Source organism: Rhododendron vialii, chromosome 3a (assembly GCF_030253575.1).
Source record: "Rhododendron vialii isolate Sample 1 chromosome 3a, ASM3025357v1".
Taxonomy (NCBI): domain Eukaryota; kingdom Viridiplantae; phylum Streptophyta; class Magnoliopsida; order Ericales; family Ericaceae; genus Rhododendron; species Rhododendron vialii.
The window spans coordinates 24,150,831-24,170,582 of record NC_080559.1 but is presented as its reverse complement, the minus strand read 5'-3'; the positions used below and the strand labels follow the sequence as shown (position 1 = coordinate 24,170,582).

The 19,752-nt window shown below is 39.5% G+C and overlaps 2 protein-coding genes and 1 long non-coding RNA gene across 3 annotated transcripts; 1 reads left to right on the top strand and 2 right to left on the bottom strand.

Annotated features, from left to right (window-relative positions):
• Positions 1-1,544: 1,544 nt before the first annotated feature.
• Positions 1,545-7,138, bottom strand: LOC131320612 (uncharacterized). The gene is made up of 9 exons (XM_058351356.1): positions 6,910-7,138; positions 5,405-5,605; positions 4,871-4,935; positions 3,928-3,981; positions 2,930-3,181; positions 2,790-2,852; positions 2,445-2,513; positions 2,310-2,355; positions 1,545-1,806 (listed from the first exon to the last, which is right to left on the bottom strand). The coding sequence occupies exons 1-9, from the start codon at positions 6,941-6,943 to the stop codon at positions 1,763-1,765; spliced, it is 828 nt and encodes a 275-aa protein (XP_058207339.1). The 5' UTR covers positions 6,944-7,138; the 3' UTR covers positions 1,545-1,762.
• A 965-nt stretch (positions 7,139-8,103) lies between these two features.
• On the top strand, positions 8,104-18,996 carry LOC131320611 (uncharacterized). The gene is made up of 2 exons (XR_009198312.1): positions 8,104-8,493; positions 18,653-18,996. It is a non-coding gene; the product is annotated as an uncharacterized LOC131320611 (long non-coding RNA).
• LOC131320610 (uncharacterized) lies at positions 13,564-18,657 on the bottom strand. The gene is made up of 2 exons (XM_058351354.1): positions 14,602-18,657; positions 13,564-14,393 (listed from the first exon to the last, which is right to left on the bottom strand). The coding sequence occupies exons 1-2, from the start codon at positions 15,447-15,449 to the stop codon at positions 13,754-13,756; spliced, it is 1,488 nt and encodes a 495-aa protein (XP_058207337.1). The 5' UTR covers positions 15,450-18,657; the 3' UTR covers positions 13,564-13,753.
• Positions 18,997-19,752: the final 756 nt, after the last annotated feature.

The following is a 19,752-nucleotide window of genomic DNA, read 5'->3' as shown; positions in this document are numbered from 1 at the left end:
ACACTCGATTATTGGAGTAAAAAAATGATTACGGGGTAAACTGCCACAATTGAGGAGAAAATATAACAATTACAATCATCGTCGTTGTATAAAAGATGGACCTCTCCAAGTCTCGTGGTTTACCAACGGGCAACGGGGAACAATTTCTAAATAACTTCATATTTTCGTATTAAAAAATGCAAATTCAGGAATAAATAGACGTTTGGGCAACTTAAATTGTTAGGAAAAGAAAAACAAAGTACTCCGTAATTTAATTCGGAAGTTCTGTGGATAATTAAAAAGTTGACTTTTATACAGTCATGTATCCATTTTTCCGCGCCCTAACTAGGGGTGCAATCGAGCCGAGCCGAGCCGAGTTTCGGCATGTTCGGGCTCGGCTCGCCTCAAAAACAATGAGCTCGAGCTCGGCTCGAGCTCGTGACGAGCTGCAGAACTCGAGCTCGAGCTCGGCTCGATAGGTATTTTCGGAGCTCGAGCTCGGCTCGTTCGGCTCGTTTATGAAACAAATATATATAAATATATATATAAATAAATATAAATATGTAAAAATATATATATATAAATATATATATAAATATATTATATAATCGAGCTCGCGAGCCAATTCGAGCCGAGTTTCGACTAGCTCGAGCTCGGCTCGTTTATGAAACGAGCTCAGGACTCGAGCTCGAGCTCGGCTCGTTTTTGTCTTGAACCGAGCCGAGCCGAGCCGTTATCGAGCCGAGCTCCGAGCCGCTCGCGAGCGGCTCGGATCGTTTGCAGCCCTCCCCTAACATATGAAGAAAGAGAGAATAATTTACTTTTTTCACCCTTTTCCCCCAAAATTTTTGCCTCACTTTTCTATTACCTCCATCCAAAATCAAAATCCAGATAACTGAAAAAAACCCGAGTGAACCTCTGACAAGTTTATTGCCACAAGGGTACATTTGGAATATTCATGTTTTCAAAAGAGTTACTCCCTCCGTCCCTTATTTTGTGTCCAGTATTTCATTTTGAGCTGTCCCTTAATAAGTGTCTATTTTGTAAAGTTAGGGGGGTAAAAGTTGGTGCATTGTCTATTTTGTCCCTAAAAGTAAATTTCATGTTGAAAAGTTAGTGAGTAAAAGTGTGATGATGATGGGTAAGTATGGAAAGTGGAGAAAAAAGTTGATGTAAAAGGTGTAATGATGATGTCTTTTTAATAAGTTGAAGTTACGAAGTAAGACACTTAAAAAGGGACGGCGGAAGTATAAAGGAACTTATAAAAAATGAATGTAATTTCAAGCTCAAAAATCATGTGTTTACGTAAATAATTTTTCTACCAATATGGATCTTATTTAGTTGATCTCATTGAGATCTTTTAAATGGTGCAAAAAAATTAAAAAATTATTTTTCATTTTCATTATATTTGAACTTGAAATTACTTTCTTTTAAAAAAAAAAGATTTAATAAGAAAGCGGAACGACACCTAATACCATCTATTATCGTTTGGCCAAAAAAAAACCAAATATCTATAACTCGTCCAACAAACAAAGCACATCCGGTACCACGTTTAAGACTTCTCGTGTTCTAAAGAAATCGTAGGTCTTATTATTGCCAAAACAGAGAAGAAAAAGTTATAGATAAGTATTTCAAAATGTCTGAAGTCCATTTAACTCAAACAGTGGCAAGCTAAATCATCAGCTTCACCGGGCTCGTAAAGAAAATTGCAAACCCTAGCGCTCTCCGGCAAAGGTGACTTGCAAAGTTATCGCAGGAAGGAGACGGGATCGATACCACAAAGTTATGGCAACAAGGCAACAAGGGGATCCCCGTAACCAACAGCTTCTGTAAATCACAAAGTTAAGAAATAAATTAATGAGCAGAAGGCTACAGCTGAACTCATTAGCGAAAGCTGAACACATTAGCGAACGTACACATCAAATGCTCTTCTTACATCATCAGCACAAGTTACAAAGGATTCTCTTTTCTTTTCTTCCATTTCTATTTTACTTCAATCTATTTCAACATGTTAAACCCATTAGTATTTGTTGCTCCCTGGATGTGAGCCTTTTATCCTGAACGGGAAAAGCAATTACCAATACTTCCTAACCCAAATGGCGACATATGTGTGCTGTCAAGGGAAATAATAGGGAAGGATTATATCATTACGCAAGGTACCCAAGATGTCTAACGATTCCATGTACCCGATTTAATGGCAATTTTGACATTAATTGGTTGTTCCCTTATCCCTGGTGTACCACCATACTTATGCTGTACCATACTTGTGCTTTCAAAATCTATACATAAGTTTATAAAAGAATTGTGAATAATAAGAAAATATACGGTACCTCCATCATCAAAGAGAAGCTTTAACACATATCCGGCCTTATCTGACTGCTCGATGTCCCAATTGAAAAGAGTCATAAGAAACACTTATCAAGAAGGCAGACAGACAACCTATGGAGCTGAAACCAAAAGATTACCTTCACTGGAAGTTCAGTCCCAGACTGATCCATATAGCCTATCACTTGTCCTTCTTTGATTACATCACCCTGAATCAAGCATCAACTAATATGGTAAATTTCTTTTGACCATCTCAGACACATAAGAATTCAAAACTTTTAAAAGAACTTGCAAGAATGACAGCTAATTGCAGACTACAAATGCTCACATTTTTTCATTCAAGACAACAATATAGAAAATTGAGGTGAAACCTCAATATGGAAACTTGAGAAAACTAGAATTTCAAAATGCTGAACATATGATGAGTTAGGGGGTCAAATATACACTGCTAATGATGCCAAAGAAGCATAAATTGCAATTTCTACCTCGTGACAAATAGAAGGTTGCTTGTCTCCTTTCAATGTTCTGCCCCTACGGAATGTGCCAACCTACAAAGAAAGGAAAATGGGGTACATTGAACTTTTCTAGACAAATATTAGGTGAAAAAGGCTCCAGAAAAAAGTACCAAAGTAGACAACACAAGATCATATCCACTAGATCCAGAAGCCTCCAGTGCTGCTAACTTAGCTGAAGTTTCCACAGGGACATTCGTAAATGGACTTGCGTTTTCTGTTGAGGATTTCGGTGATGGCGGGGAATCAGGAGATGATTCAATCACTGGTTCACTGCGATGAAGTGGAGATGTTGGAGTAGAAACTGGACGGGGAGCTTTTGTCGCACCGATGTTCCGCTTCAGATGCATTTCAAAGTCTCCAACCTATCACAAAGCAACTAATGCTTGTCAAATGTTGGACTGCAAACAGTAAACCGGTTCACACAATCAATACCTAATAATGTCAAGGACAAGCAAGCGTATTTGGTAGTTCAAAAAGAAGAATCACACACTTCATTCACTTAAATGGAGCATTAATATTGTTTCAATCAAGCATGCAGTAAATATACCAATTACTCTTTGCCATTTGTCAACTATCTGACAGGTAAGATGACAGATGTTCATCGCAACTTGAACCAACTTGCCATTTTATTACTTAATTTTCGTTCACAAATGGTATCTTTACCCCACTGCTGAGCATCATTAATGACTGCTTAGCCACATGAATAACTTATTACTAAATAGCAATTCTCTAACTCATTCAATATCCTGTTGTTTAAATCATGAAGCATGCTGACATATATATATATATATATATATATATATATATATATATATATATATATATATATATATATCTGTTTATTATTGTACGCTTCTCTGTCTATATCCTTGTGGGTGTTTTACAAGAATCTTTGATATATGTTTTCTCCATAATCTTAAACCAGCTCTTTCCAAAGAATGAATGCCACTCAAGTCTCCGATACAATATTTCAAGAATCCCTTGTGGGTGGTAACATAATCAGTTGCCAACCAGTATAATGTTCAAGCACAAATATTCAATTTCTAACACGAGGAGTGACGATACTCTTATTCAAGTTTATATGCTACCACAAACACTTAAGGTCCACCTTTAATTTCAGCTCAGCAACTTCTGTCTCGTCGCAGACCTCCAGCATCAATGCCTGATACAAGAAAACAGAAGGACGCCCGTTAGGACTGAAGTGAATCCTAGGGAAGCAGTTAAGTTTCAACGCAAGGAAAGCAAGACTTGCAAGCCTGAAAATTCATGTAGAGTAAATGACCTACCAGGACTCAGAGAGAAACGTAAACCATAATACGACGTGACTAAATTAGTGAACTACTCTCCTTAGCTGGCACCAATCATGTGCATTATTTCTAATCTCTTCCTTGACCTGACATTACAGTTTCCACCCTTCTGCAATAAAAAGGGCTACTAGCGCATGAGGCTCCTGCTATTGCAGGGTCTGGGAAAGGGTTGGATATATGCAACCTCACCCCCGCAAGTGGAGAGGCTATTTTCGGAACTCCAACCGATGACCTCCAGGTCACATTGGGACAACCTCACAGATGAAATCTTCCTCATATATTACACATGATATATAAAATAGAAAATAATGGTTGTTAGCCCAAAAGCAGCACTAAAATTCTGCTCAAGGCGAGATCATACACACTTTTTTTTTTTTTTTTAAATCTTTGACAAATTAGCCTTGCCTTTGGGGTGGCCTTAACTAATAGCTGCTTCAAATAGATCCAAATAGGTGTTTAGAGACCTGATCATTCAGAGTTTAAGAGTTTAGATCATAATTAATAGATAAAAACCTTGCTAATTCTCATCTCCAAAACTGCACTAACTTATGGTTTAGACAGAAAAAATTACAAAGCAAATTCAGTAAATGCATGAAAAACTTATGAAAGATCTGGAAGTACAGTAGATGAAAATGCATTCTGTTGAAGATTGAAAGTTTTCTCTATGGAATTTACCATCACAAGTCAAAATAATGAAATCATAAAGCCACAAGTGATGTCCGAATAAGAGAAAGAGAGACTCGCCTCAAATCCATCAGGAAATGATACACTTCGCAGATTCTTTTTCAGCGATTCTAGTGGCTGCGCATCTGATGAAATGGCACCATTCAGTTTAAAATGCATTTGGATCCAAGTGCAATATGTTATGCCCAATAATATTGGCTGCTGATTTTGCCGCTCCCTTTTTTGTTAATGCCACTTCTCTGCAAGTGTATGTTTGGTGCAAAAATACACTTGCAAGGGAGTGGCATTAACAAAAAAGAGAGTGGCAAAATCATTTCCCATAATATTATGCATTATATTAACAAACTTGGACTTGGAATATATCCTAAGCCAATTGGATTGCACAAAAGCACCAAATGCTTCAACTTTTTTTATTTATGAGAAAGTGCAATACTTAGTAACCACCATTTGGACATGTAAACTTATGAAATCAAATGTTTGCTAAATTCTTGGGGACAGGTCACAGGATATCAGTAGACAAGTTAACATTGGCACATAAGATCTTTTGACCGCAAGAAGCTACAGCTGCCAACAACTATTAACAAACCAACTCACCACCAGACTTAACTGCCGCCGTAGTTTCGGTTGCCTTTATACATGAAACTACCATTCCTTGCCGCTTTATTTGACTAGAGCCACCAAATGCCAGGCCTTGGATTTGTGATTTACTTACAGTGGGGCAGGCCGCATTGTGTGCAGAAACCATGCAAGGCTTCTGAGATACAGACCGTGCATGCGATACAGCACCTACAGAACCTGAAATACACACTAACAGATCAGCATCAAGTTGCAACTCGGTTGCAGCTTACAAGTTTCTTTCATTGTATTAACTGAAGAAAAATTCATGCGTACCTATGCTGTGCATATACAGATTGATTGATAGGTAGGGACTCTCCTATGGTATGGCATAATGGGGATTCGCATAGCATAGTGAAAGAAAGAGAAGGAAAGGAATTGGGATAAAGGAATCGACCGATGGTGTGACAAAATATTCTTCAGGCTTGAGCTGAAAATGCAATTTTAGCTAAATGCGTAACGAAAACAATATAAAGAAAGATCTCGATTGTGATCCCTAAAAGAACACCATCTGACAGGAAAAGGGCCAGCAATCCGGAGTTAAATTTCCACGATCCAGATTCCCCAATAAAGTACTCCATAAAAAAAACAGCCAACAATTCTCAGTGTCGCAAAGAACCCACTTCAATGTTTTCCCCCAGGAACAATAAGTATTTTTTATTTATTGGCGAAAGTTAGTATTGTTAGAATAGTTAGATTAACTCTTTGGAAGAGGAGTTGAACTGTTGAACTCCCGACCTCCTTTCTTCTAGCACCTAAGTGCACACCTATGCCGTTGGGCCAGAGGCCTCTTGGTCCCAACAACAATAAGTTGAACGAATCAAAGTTGATAGTAGTTTCTGTAAGCATCAAACTCGCATCGTTTTCCATTCCAATTTCGCGAAATATTTCAAATTGAAGAAGCAAATAAAATGTATAACGCCTATTTCTGAAGCAGGCCTCAAAGAATTGTTCAAATGCTATTTAAATCGGAATTGAAGAAATCTTGACAGCGTTTCGTCGAATGGTTCCAGTCCGCTGAACAAAACACAAAAAAAGAAACAAGAGCACATTATTCTAAATCTGTTGATACGGGTCACGAGAATTACCCAGTGGGCAGAAAGATCAAAACATAATTTCCCTTTTACGGACGTCAATTTTAACAGAACCAAAACATAAACAGAGATAAGATGTCAATTACATCTCACAGCAACAAATAACACCTCGTGATGGACCACAAATGTACAGCCACTTGAAGTAACTTTTGGGATACAATTCATAATCGAATTGGGGGATGGTGCTGTGCAGTGGTGCCCGTGGTGCACACCTCCGAGCCGTCGAATCGTGCATTCGACGGCTCGAATCTCACCTCAACAATCATAACAACAAAAAAAGAATACGTACGTGGTTGAAAGAGATGGATAATAGTATATAACTACAAACACTAGCACATAGACATTTGTTAAGGTTTCTGAAGGGTTAGACAGATGGAGAAAGGGACTTACACTTGAAGGAGCGGAGAAGGGAGGCGGAATCCATGGATTAAGGAGCGAGAGAAAATGCAGGAGGTGGAGATTGATCTCTATGAGGAAATGAAACAATGAATCTAGAGAGAGAGAGAAGAAGAAGAATTAGGAACAGGATAAAACGCAGTTGGAGGCGGGTGTAAATAACAAGTCTCGGTTGTCATTGGAATGTCCGCCGGCTCCCATCAGCTTCTCCACCCACGGACCCACCACCACTTTCCATAATTCAGTTTAAAAGTACGCACAACGGTTGTGTAAAACACAATACACAATCAATCTCTAGCCGTCCATTGCTATAATAAATGGTCAGAATTCGCTCAAAACTCTTCCTCATAAAAGTTAAACTTTTCCTTGGAAGAGTTTTTATAAAATCTAGACCGTCCATATACAGTTGGACGGTCAGAATTACGGACACAACTAACACAACGATAGTGCAAGTAGCATTTTTATTATTTTTAATGCTATTTTAATTATTTTAAAGATAATTGTAATACCATCGTGGGACGGGGTAATATCATCCCGATTCCAACCTGACCCCGATTGGATTTAAAAAATGATACTCATATAATAATTCAAACATAATATTAAACACAATCTCTTACATATATATGGGCTTTTACACATATCAAACATGTTAAGGCCACATGCATTTAGGCTTTACACATATCAAACATGTTAAGGACACATGCATTTGTACACATATCTTGCACATACATTTTTATTGGTCCCACCTTAGGTCCCACTTATATGATCCGAACGGCTCATTATTTTTAAAATAATGTTTTAAGAGTTTCTGTAAAAAATCAATTCGATAGGATATCGGTATAGGCTTTTTCAGAAATCGCAATGCGAATCAGACTGTTTCACCCTATGATTTCTGAAAAATGCCCTTACCGATATCCTATCGAGTTGATTTTTTACAGGAACTCTTAAAAAATTATTTTAAAAATAATGAGCGGTTCGGATCATATTGGTGGGACCTGAGATGGGCCCGATAAAAGTTTATGTACAAGATATGTGTAAAAGTATATGTGCAAGTAGCATGACTGTACACATACTATTATGTGTATTATGTGTAGACCCCATATATATATATATATATATATATGAGATATTGTGTAAACTGTTGTATTTGAATTATTGTATAAATAACATTGTTGATTGGATTTTTCTAATTTTTCTTGAATTATTGTATAAATAATAATAGTTTAAATTTTACCTAAAGTCTCATTAATCTCATAATTATAATTTTGAGATTGAAAAAAATGCAAATCTTCCTCGATTGGAAGAAAAAAAAAAAAAGGTGTTGATTTGTGAGAAGGGGTGTGAAAATCATTTTTCAAAATTTTATTTCTCTCTTTATCTATGTGCCCCGGCGCCGCCCACCGTCTTTCTCGAACCACGGCGGTATATTGCAATCAGCCGTAATGGTCGTCGAACCCGTAAAGCTACTCTGATGTCATTGCCACTTTGGGCTTATGATTAGCTCCAGATCTACAAAAACCCAGATGGAAGAACATCACATTGCTTTGGAAACATCGAATGCCTTCCTCTTCAGAAAAGGTAAGAAACTCAACCCAGTTCAATTCAGTTGAATAATTCTCTTTGAATTTGCGTATTGGTTCCTATTTGTATCCATCCTGATTCCTTAAGGATTTAATGCAACTCAATAACCAATGCGACAGTGATGATTCTATGAACATTTTTCAATTGAAGCATTCCTTCGTACAATAACTATTGTTTTTTTTTTTTTTTTTTTTTTTGAAAATGTCATTGTATTCCAAAAAACCCAGCTCAAGAGACATCCTTGGACAAAACAGAAACTAAAGAGGGCGGAATACAACCCGAAGGACTCAAAAGATTCCTCTCCCTACAATGAGAAGCAATCCAGTGCGCAACACTGTTACACTTCCTACCACACCAAACAAAGGACCACTTTTTAGAAATAGCCCACTCCCTAATATCATTAACAATTGCCTCGATCTCCCATGAACACTGCATCCCGGAGTCGCAAATCGAGTTAATTAAGTTCTGACAATCAGATTCAAAGATGACCTCTGTGAAATCCTGTTCCATGGCCACAATACAAGCAATCCTTAAGGCCCACGCTTCGATAGCCAAAGCAGAAGAAACCGACACACGACCACACCGCCACAGAAGAGCTGATCCACCATTAACTCTAGCAATAATGCCAAAGGCAGCCAAGCTGCAAGAGGATTTAAACGCTCCATCTATATTGAATTTTACCACTCCCGGAGGGGGAGATTTCCACCGAGACTCTCGAACAGGTGTAGGAACGCCATGAACAGATCCTTCAAAAACTGCTTGTAGATAATCTGAGTTGGTTCTTCTAGCTTGCTCGATTACGTCTTCAGGTTTTGGGAATTTTCCATTAAAGACAAAGTTGTTTCTAGCCTTCCAAATTTCCCAGCACAACTGAAAGATGGCACCCACATTCTCGTCTGTAGTTTCCTTAGCGAGGTTTCCACATAACAGATCTTCTAACCATTTATCCACCGACACAACCTCCTGGTAATGGGACCAAAACGACTTACCGCTGCCAAACCACACTGCCCTACTCCACTGACAATGAAACAGCACATGCTCGATAGTCTCGCTTGCACTTTTACAAATTGGGCACTGAGGGGATGAAGCGCATTTTCTACGAAAGAGGTTTGCCCGACAAGAGACCCAATTTTTCACCGCTTTCCAAACAAACATACGAACTTTGGGCATAGCTTTCACCTTCCACAAACGATTCCACATAGACTTTGAGGGAGTAAAAGAGCAAGAAGGAGTGGCTGGATTACATTTCATAGATTTGGAAACCTTCTGAGTATAGCCTGACTTCACCGTGTACTTCCCGGAGCTAGTGTGCCGCCAAATAAGCTTGTCTTGGGCCCCGACTAAACTGATAGGAATGTTACAAATTTTCTGCACTTCCTCCATAGGGATGCAAGCTTCAAGCTTTCCCCTATCCCAAACTTTTGTTGTAGGATTAATGAACTCTAATACCTTCACCTCATCAACAAGAATGCCAACCGGTTTAGTAACTACTCCTCCAAGAATATCTGGAATCCAGTTGTCTTCCCAGAACCGAATCAATTCCCCATTTCCCACATTCCACTGGGTCCCTTCCTGAATAAGTTTCCTCCCTTCAAGCAGGCTACTCCAAATCCACGAAGGCCGTGACCCCCTTTCAGCCTCCATACAAGAATTCTTGGGGAAATACAAGCTCTTAAGCACCTTAACCCATAGGGCATTTGGGTTGTTCATCATACGCCAGAATTGTTTAGCGAGAAGGGCTATATTAAATGACTCAAAATCCTTAAAGCCCATCCCTCCCATATATTTTGGAGAAGAAAGCTTATGCCATGCTCCCCAATGGATTTTCCTTCCACTTACCCCTTTGCCCCACCAGAAATTACAAGTCATAGAATCCAAGCAAGCACAGAGGGAGCTAGGCACTTTGAAACACATAAAAGTATACATAGGAATAGGCTGAAAGACTGACTTGATAATCACTTCTTTTCCAGCATGGTTGAGCTGATCATTTCCCCATCCTTGTGCTTTACGCATGATTTTATCTCTGAGGTAACCCAAAGCCTTCTTCTTTGACCTTCCCCAAAACGCTGGGAGCCCCAAATATTGCACTGCCTCCTTCATCTCTTCCATGCCCAAAATCCCCTTAATCTCTTCTTTGAGGCTGACTTCAGTATTTGGAGAGAAAAAAAGGCTTGATTTCTGAATATTCAAAGACAAGCCAGAAGCCTCACTAAAGCAAGCGACAAGGTCCATGAAATTTAAACAAGATTGAGGGGCTGCATCAAGGAAGACAAGTGAGTCATCTGCAAATAAAAGATGGGACACCACTGGGCCTCTTTTTTTCATACGAATCCCACCAATGGATTTGTTCGCCACCGCTTTTTGCATAAGGATTGAGAACACGTCAGCAACTATCAGAAACAAATAAGGTGACAACGGATCACCTTGGCGAAGCCCCCTACAAGGAGAAACACTACAAACCTGACCTCCATTCACTGTGATAGAGTATTTTACTGAGCATACACACTGTTTTACCCATTCAATCCATCTCCCATCGAAACCCATCTTTTCCATTACTCTGAATAGAAAGTCCCAACACACCCTATCATAAGCCTTATTAAGGTCCAACTTCACTGCCACCGAGGCCTTTTTACCACTCTTCTTATGTTTTAGGAAATGAAAAACTTCATGAGCCACTATAATGTTGTCTTGAATCTGTCTCCCATGTATGAAAGCCGATTGCTGCTCCGAAATAATTCCAGAGATAAAAGGCTGAAGTCTGTTCGTTAACACCTTAGAAACAACCTTATAAATGAAGCGGCATAAGCTGATAGGTCGGAGCTGGTTCATAGACTCAGGATTTGGGACCTTAGGGATGAGAGTGACATTAGTTTGGCTAACCTCTTTCAAAAGAACACCCTCTTGGAAGAAACGTTGAACAGCTTGGAACACTTCATCCCCCACTGTTTCCCAGTAATTTTGATAAAAAAGGCCTGGAAAACCATCTGATCCAGGGGCCTTAAGCGGCCCCATTTGGAACACTGCCATTTTCACCTCCTCCTTAGTAACATTCCTCACAAGGCTGGCATTACATTCTGGAGATATAATGGGGTCAATAAGGCTGATAAGATCCTCATACTCCCTATCCCTAGGGCCTTCATATAACTCTTGAAAGTGCAGCTTTATGATTCCAGCGACTTCTTTAGGCTCTGATTTCCAATTGCCCTCTTTATCCTTAAGCTTCAGAATTTGGTTACGTTGACGTCTTTGGATCGTTGAGAGGTGAAAAAAACGAGAGTTTCTATCCCCCATTTGAAGCCACTTAATCCTGGAGCGCTGGTGCCAATACATGGCCTCTTTTTGCCACAAGTCCTTTAAGCAACAAGCAAGACCTCTTTCCTCAGCTACCAATTCATGGTTGAAACCCTGTTCAAGCTTCTTCTGTACTACTAGTAGCTGTTCTTTAGTGGCCTCAATCCTGAGCTTAAGCACCCCAAATTTCCTTCGACTCCAATCCTTAAGGCCCTCTTTACACGCTCTCAATTTTTTGCAAACTTTTTGCATAGGAGGGCCAACCTGTTGCTTGTTCCAAGCATCTGTAACTACTGACAAACATTCAGCATCTGTCACCCAAAAGGACTCAAACCTAAAGGGTTTGCCCACTTTAGTCAAAGGAACTTCAGTATTCAAAATAAGGGGGTTGTGATCTGAACCCACAGCAGCTTCAACAAAAACCATAGCATGTTCATGGAGTTCTCTCCACTTAGAATCGGCGAACGCCATGTCGATCCTCTCCATAATGAAACTATCCTCCTCACGATTATTCCTCCAGGTAAACTTTGGGCCCTTGAATTCCAAGTCTACTAGACCACAATCACTGATCATCTCATGAAAGGACTGTAAAGCATTCTGACTGGGCAGATGGCCCCCAATCTTGTCACCCACACTCAGAACTTGATTGAAATCTCCCATACATAAACGCGGTAGCACTTCCGAACGGGCAAAAAACTTGATACTATCCCAAACCTCCTGTCTACCCCCCCTTGATGGGCAACCATAAACAAAGGTTGACGCCCAACACGAAGGGACAGCTTTATCAGAAACAATCACGTGCATGAAATTCTTATTTGCCTCCTCTACTGTAATCTCAACCTCCACATTCCACCACAAAGCTAAGCCTCCAGCCAAGCCCTCAGGATCAACATAACTACTATTAGTAAAACCTAATTTACGGCGGATGGTCTCAAGCTTGACCTTATTATTTTTTGTCTCCATCAGAAACACGATGGAGGGGCGATTTCTGTGCACTAGATCACCCAAAGCCTGGCTTGTCACGGTACGCCCAATTCCTTGACAGTTCCAGGTTAGGATCAGCATTGAGGAGGTGGCTGTTTCGGGCCAGCCACAAGCCCCTTTCCGTTTAACTGAATAATATTCTCAACTTTTTCCGAAGGAACCACGGGAGACAATGATTCAGCATCACCATAGCTATCCTGATCTTGCTGGATTGGTATCTCCACCAAACCATCATCAAGCAAAGAATTATCATTACGGAAACCATTCCCCTTTTTAGCAGATTTAAGGTAACGGGTAGATTTGGAAGGTTTTCGGATTGGGCGGATAGGTGATTTAGGGGCAGAATCCGAGAGCGTAAGGGGATTAGGTGAGCAAAGACGAAGAATTTTTGAGTTCCTTATCTCCTGCAAATCATCATGGGCTTTCCTTTTGAGGTTTAGGGTTTTGAAAACAGTGGCTAGGGTAACGTCAAGGTTTTTGGGGGATGTTGGTTTATCTGGTTTGAGATTGATTTTGGGGGAGTTCAAAGTAAAGGTTTTGGCCATGGGTAAAGGTTGAGATAGGTTGAAAGGGGTGGGGTTAACAGCTTACTCCTACACACCCAGGGGTTGCCTAGGGTCTGGGGTTCGATTCCCCACAGGTGAGTACCGTGAAGTAAGTGGGGGTGGGGGGCCGCAATGGGAGCTCTCCCCTGGAGGTTTGGGTTGCGCAGGCGGATCCATTTAGTGGTCCGGCTGTAGGGTTGTTCTTCCGTTACCAAAAAAAACCTATTGTTTGATGCACACAATTCCGTAGGCAACATGAACGCCTTTATTCTTCAAAAACATAACTGGAAACTACAAGTTACAGTTGCTACAAACCAAACCAAACCAAACCGAGCCTTACATCCCAATCACTTGGGGTCGGCTACATGAATTCGTTTCCTCCATTGGACTCTGTCAAGTGCCACTTATTCAAATAATAATGCAGTAGGATTTCCTGGCTAAGCAAGGGTAAGTGGAAGGATTTCTCTGAATTCCAACCTCCTAGTTTCACTGTAGGATGTTTTATATTTATTAGGCCAATATGTTAACCAAATCCATCCTTTTATCTCCCACTCCATCACCCTTCCCACAGAAGAGCCTTTGTCCACCTTCCAGCATACATTCTCTCCGTACTCATCGTTGGCGAAGATTACCCCTCCTTGCCTCGTGAAGGGCCGATAAGCGCTGGAGTATCGGTTTCTGAACCAAGCCTTGGGTTGGAGCAACGCCATCTTGGACGGCTCTGATGAGAAGACCTCCTTTCCGTTTGCGGAATCGTGAAGGAACCAATTTAAATTTGCACTGTCGCCGTAAACAGACTGCTCAAACTTCCAAGGCTTTAAGCTCATGGTCACGGTCTCTGCAGCGGAAACCTTTAGTCCCACGGAGTTCAGTGCGTCGAACGAACCTTCAATTGTCTTTTCTATGCCAATCTCTCTAGTGGGGTTATCTGAGGATTTACTTACAGATACACTTAAGACATTGGTTTGAAGAGTAGGAGTAAGCTGCAAAGATATTCGTGAAGGGAAGTGTTTTTCAGCTGTCCCAGCTCCTCGCTCAGCCATGAGTTTCTCTGTTGCAAGTCGTATAACATCACACCTGGTATAAAAGAAGACAATTAAAATACAGTCGATATATGAATGTACCATTATTTTGGATGAGTTTTAGTTTGTGTGGGAGCATATATTTGGTCTAGTATTCTGGAAAATTATTTGGTCTAGAATTCTCTATTTTCAGTATTTGAAGGGAACTTATAAATATTGCTCCCTCCATCCTTTTTGTTTACTATGTAAAGAAGTAATCATACCTTATGTTGTCTACGTTCACTATCACATCAACCCACTTCTCTCGAACCATCACTTTGTAATTTAATTGAATTACACCCTCAAGTTGGTGATAGTTCAAAGAGAACCACAATCGCTCGTCAGGTGAAGGATTGGTTGGTTTCTCAATATCCATGGCTATTACAGGACAATATAGTTGAACTTTCCATAGCCCAACTCTTGAAATTGCATAAGAAAACAACGGTGATGGCGTTTTGAGGGTGTGGTTGGTTGCTTGGAGCTCCACAATCCAATTAGTGATTGCAAGGTTTATTGATCGCATCCATTGCTCTTCTAGACTGGACCCTAGGAGTCGTACAAGTGGCTTTGTTGTTTCTCTTGACCTTACGCATGCTAGTTGATTCTTAAAAGTATTAAGACATTCTGACCGGAGATCTGCTGGAGCTTCATAGATGCAAATAAGGAAAGTGAGAGTCAGAAATGAAAGATTGAAGATGTCTCCGAAGTTGCTCAATGAATCTATTTTCGGGATTCTGAGCAATGAAGTGTTTTTATTTGGGCAGTAATTGAGGACATCTTCGATGAAATTGATAAAAAGATTGGAAATGGTTTCTTCATCGATGAACTTTGTGCGCGTGGAGTTCAGTTTCAAAGGTTTCGAAGTCCAAAGAGAGATGGTGAGGCTAAAATCTGCAAGAATAGAGAATGATAGAAATGAGGATTGAGGATTTTTGGTGATGGAGAATTTGAGGGATGGTTGAGATGAACTTGAACAATATATACATATGGACTTGGAATTTGTGCTCCATTGAGTAATTAATGGAAGGTTCTGAATCCAGGTCCATACATCAGGGAAGGAAGAAGAGGCCATGAGAAATGTTTAACTAGAGCTTTCTCTGCTTCTTTTCTTAAATTCACTTCAAGGTGGTAATCGTATTTAAAGAGTCTTGGATAGAGATGAAGAAATGTATCTGATACTGGGTAAGCAAGACTAATAGAAAAGGTACGGTAGTAAATTAGATGCTGAAGAAAGATGAATAATTGGATAAGGAAGTATATGCAGGCGGCCTACTGCTACGATCTTATCAGGGCTGAGCTGTATGATTGGACCCTCTTAAAAAAATACATACGTAAATGAACAGGTTCCGATTCTGTTTTTGTGTTACTTTTTCCTATTAAGAAAAAGAATCTTTAACTAGTGCTACTTTAACAATCACTAAAGCTTGAGCAAACTATAGAACTGTGTAATATAATTCTGAAATAAAGAATGCCTTTTTTTTATATAGAATTGTGTAATATAATTCTGAAATAAAGAATGCTTTTTTTTATTTATTGTGACAAAGAAGTAAGGTAGCACTGTTTCTGGAAAAAAGTGCCGTGTGGATTATGGCGTTTGGAAATAGCATAAAATGGGCTGTAGATATTGCATGCATGTTGAGACATAAGATATGAAAAGAACATTCCTTCATAACATATGAATGGTGGAAGAAACACAAAATGGGTTGTCACTTGCAGTTGTGTATCACGGACATTCTATGATGCACGGATACGGACACGGATACCGACACCGACATTGACACGGACACCGACACGGGGACCCAGGAATTCTAAAAAAATGGGGACACGGACACGGCGGGAGACACGCCACGTGTATATTTATTTATATAAATAAATATATAATTATAGTTTGACACCCAGAAATTTTTTAAAAATTACAATTTGGCCCCAAATTTTTTAAAAAATTACAATTTGGCCCCAAATTTTTTAAAAAATTACAGTTTGACCCCCAATTTTTTAAAATTACAGTTTGGCCCCCCAAAAATTACAGTTTGGCCCCTGCCATGTCCCCATCAGTGTCCCCAGTCGTGTCCCCCTAAAAAATTTATACTCCATTAAATTATGGGACACGCCAGGCATGTCCCCGTCGTGTCCCCGTGTCCGACATTGCGATACTTTGACCTCTAGAGGTGTCGGTGCTTCATAGACGAACAATGATTTCTTGAATCTTCAATTTCTTGCTAAACAATCGTATGTGTGAACTATAAGGCGAGTAGGTTGCAGATTTTGGTTATGATGTGGAAAACCAGTAACTTATGGAAGATGCATATGTCCCTAAAATAGTGCGTTTGAGTTTCTTACCTAAAAATGTTTGTTATAAAATGCAAACTCCTAATGTGGACCTGTTATCAACTTAAAGTTCCAAATACCAGAAATATTTGCTCATTCTTTCAGTTGTTGGCCACGTTTAATGGTGTATGATCTTTGACTACTCATGCTCACAGTTTCTAATTACGTGAAATACTTGTTGCAAGATGAACTGTATGTGGTCTAAAACGATTTAATACGGTGTTGACGGAATTGCTGTTACGTTCTTGAATGAAGCACGTGTTCCTAAGTAGTTTGGGGAAAGATTCCTAATGAATAAAGTTCCCTGGAATTGTTATTGCTTGTTGGTATGTAATTGTGAAAAGTCGACTTTGGTTCCAATTAAGAGAGGTGGTTGTTGAGTCTCATTAGTTCTAGATCATGCAGCTGCGGTAATTTTGTTGGTTCCTTCTCCCTGTAGTGGTTTTGGATGAAAAAATTCCTGTCAAAAAAATTACTGAAGTAGTATCATTTAGTGCCATGTGATGTAGGACGGTTTTAGGACACTAAGATATTGCCGCCTACAACTGGAATCGTGATGGTTTTGGGTGGGGAGAAAAGAAAGGAGAGAATGAGAAGAAGTAGACAGAGAAAGAGAGATACCTGCTTCACCCTTGCAAGGGTTAGGCGGTTTCTGCAAGGAAGGACCGCAGCCAAACCCCAATTACAATGGCCTCATCCTTGTAAAACTCAATTCATTAATCAACTCTCTTGGAAAGAAAGATTACGTCGGTACTTATAGGCTAAACAATGGCCTTTCGAAGTCCTAGAAGCCTAAATGACACGAACCTAATCAATGAACACATTTAACAAGATAATGAATGAACCTAAATATAAATGCATACATCGAACCTACTAACAATTAGATGCATAGAATTAAAATGTGTTTAATGCATACATTGAGTTTTGTAACATGTGTTTAATGCATCTAGATGAATATTAGTGCAAATACTAAATTCATGATGACCCTTGAACTACCAATCCTTGAACGACCACCACTGCCAAGAATCTGATTGTCTGAAATTACTAAAATACCCTCATCTAACAATCTGCCCTTTTTTTTTGTTGACCTCATCACCAACCCCATGTGATCATTTTTGCTCTAATAATAGCTACATTTCTTCTGTTCGAACTATTCTTTATTTTCTACTAGCCTACAGAGAATCCGATGTATCATCTAGTGCCATGTGATCATGTTTGCTCTAGTAATAGGTAAAAATTCTGTCAAAATGATCCCTTGACTATCCTCCTAGTCTACATAGACTCGTATTCTTCAAAGTGCTTATGCCAGAAGCCAAGAATGTTGATGAAAATAGGTACTACTGTGCAAGTATATTTTGGTGCATGAATTTCTTCTTCAGCAATTTAGATATAACAGACTGGCGTTACCTCTAGCGCTGATCCATTCATATTGTTGTCATCTTCTTATTCCTGTGATGTCTTCATTTAAGGCAGCTATATAAAGAATACCGATTCGAACAACAGTGCAAACCGGTGTGCAGGTCAGCATTCATGTACCTCGACTATCCCGGGCCCCTGAAGTAAACGACCAGACAAACCTCTGTGGCTTGAACAATAGTGCATTTTAGTGTTGTGGTCGTCTTATTACTATAGAATAAAATATTAAACTTCTACCGCACACAAATCAAATTGAAGTGGACCTTACTCCTCACTATTCATTGTTCTTGTTAAAGTATCTTTGTCTGACAATGCATCAATTCGAAGGAAACCTTATCTTGGCTATCTGCATTGAGTTACCTTGTCAATCTGCTAATTCTCTGTTATGTTTTGCATCTTGTATTTTGTTGTAGTCCAATCCCTAAGCCTATAAAAAGGAAGGGCTGCCTGAAATAGAGCCCCCAAGCCTTTACATTGTTGTTTTCAATCCTTTTCAGCTATGGAGTCTACTGATTAATAGTATCACTGCAGGTGATAAAGATTCTAAGTGGTTGCGCTACTAGTTGTGAGAGGAGTTGGACCTATTTTTGGTGCCATAATTTTTTTCCCCAGTAAATATGTTCATAGTCTTTTCGTGCCATATTCGCCTCATAACACAGTTTGTTTTATGTTGTGTTCATGAAAATCTGGATACCTTTGATGCTATGTTTTGGTCTTGGGTTGTTGAAGAAAGGAAACAAGAAATTGTTTGGATGAGTTACGTTGTGTGGAGGATTTAGTCTCAGTAGCAGCAAACCAACAGTGTTCGGAACTGAACTCGACAATTATTATACTTTCTGGCTCATTCCTTAATGCAACCATAGAATTGGTAAACATAATATTATGTGGTAATTGATTTTGGCACTATACTTTCTTATTCTTTCACTTCATTTTTTCATGCGTGCGTGCGTTCGTTCACTTTCTTTTTCATTTCTCTCCACAGATCCACGTTATAAACATAGTTTATCCGATTAGATGAGACTTGAGAGATTTGGTTCTCCACTCTTCTTATCTTACAGAAGACGTGTTAAGGCACCAACTAATTAATTTAGCCTATTCTCTCTCTCTCTCTCTCTCTCTCTCTCTCTCTCTCTCTCTCTCTTACTTGCTGCACATTAATTTTATAACTTATCTGACTAAATTCTCCGAAAGAATCTAACCTATGCAAGCACAAAATGCTTTTTATCACCTAATGCTATTAAAGCTTAGTCAAATCTCTAGCCATGCATCTGATTCTGAAAATGTGCTTCAAAGCATAAGCTTTAGACTAAATTTGCGGGGGGAAAAAGGCACATGATTTCGCATCAACCAAATTTTCCTGTAGGTTTTCGAAAAAGTGTTGAAGGCTCCTATCGCCTGCTGAAGCCGTGTTGCGATTTCTATTATTAAGTTGGGGCGAAATCATCTATCTCATCGATGGCAGAAACAATTTTTTTTGGTTCGGCGACGATTTTGTTTACTCACTTATTTTATTGTGGTGAAGGAAACTTTTTAACGTGATTGATTAAAGCAGCGAGGTGAGCCCCCATTTAACGCCCATTTAAAACATTCAGGAAGGATATGACTTTAATTCACGCGTAAGATGAGGGGAA

What these genes read in the sequence shown, in the direction of transcription:
- LOC131320610 (XM_058351354.1), bottom strand. Translation starts at nt 15,449, where the DNA reads ATGGCCTCTTCTTCCTTCCCTGATGTATGGACCTGGATTCAGAACCTT. An exon ending in GTGAACGTAGACAACATAAG is followed by an intron (nt 14,394 to 14,601) that starts GTATGATTACTT and finishes CTTTTATACCAG; the next exon opens with GTGTGATGTTATACGACTTG.
- LOC131320612 (XM_058351356.1), bottom strand. Translation starts at nt 6,943, where the DNA reads ATGGATTCCGCCTCCCTTCTCCGCTCCTTCAAGT. An exon ending in CCTTCTCCGCTCCTTCAAGT is followed by an intron (nt 5,606 to 6,909) that starts GTAAGTCCCTTT and finishes TGTGTATTTCAG; the next exon opens with GTTCTGTAGGTGCTGTATCG. An exon ending in TTGCTGAGCTGAAATTAAAG is followed by an intron (nt 3,182 to 3,927) that starts GTGGACCTTAAG and finishes GCTTTGTGATAG; the next exon opens with GTTGGAGACTTTGAAATGCA.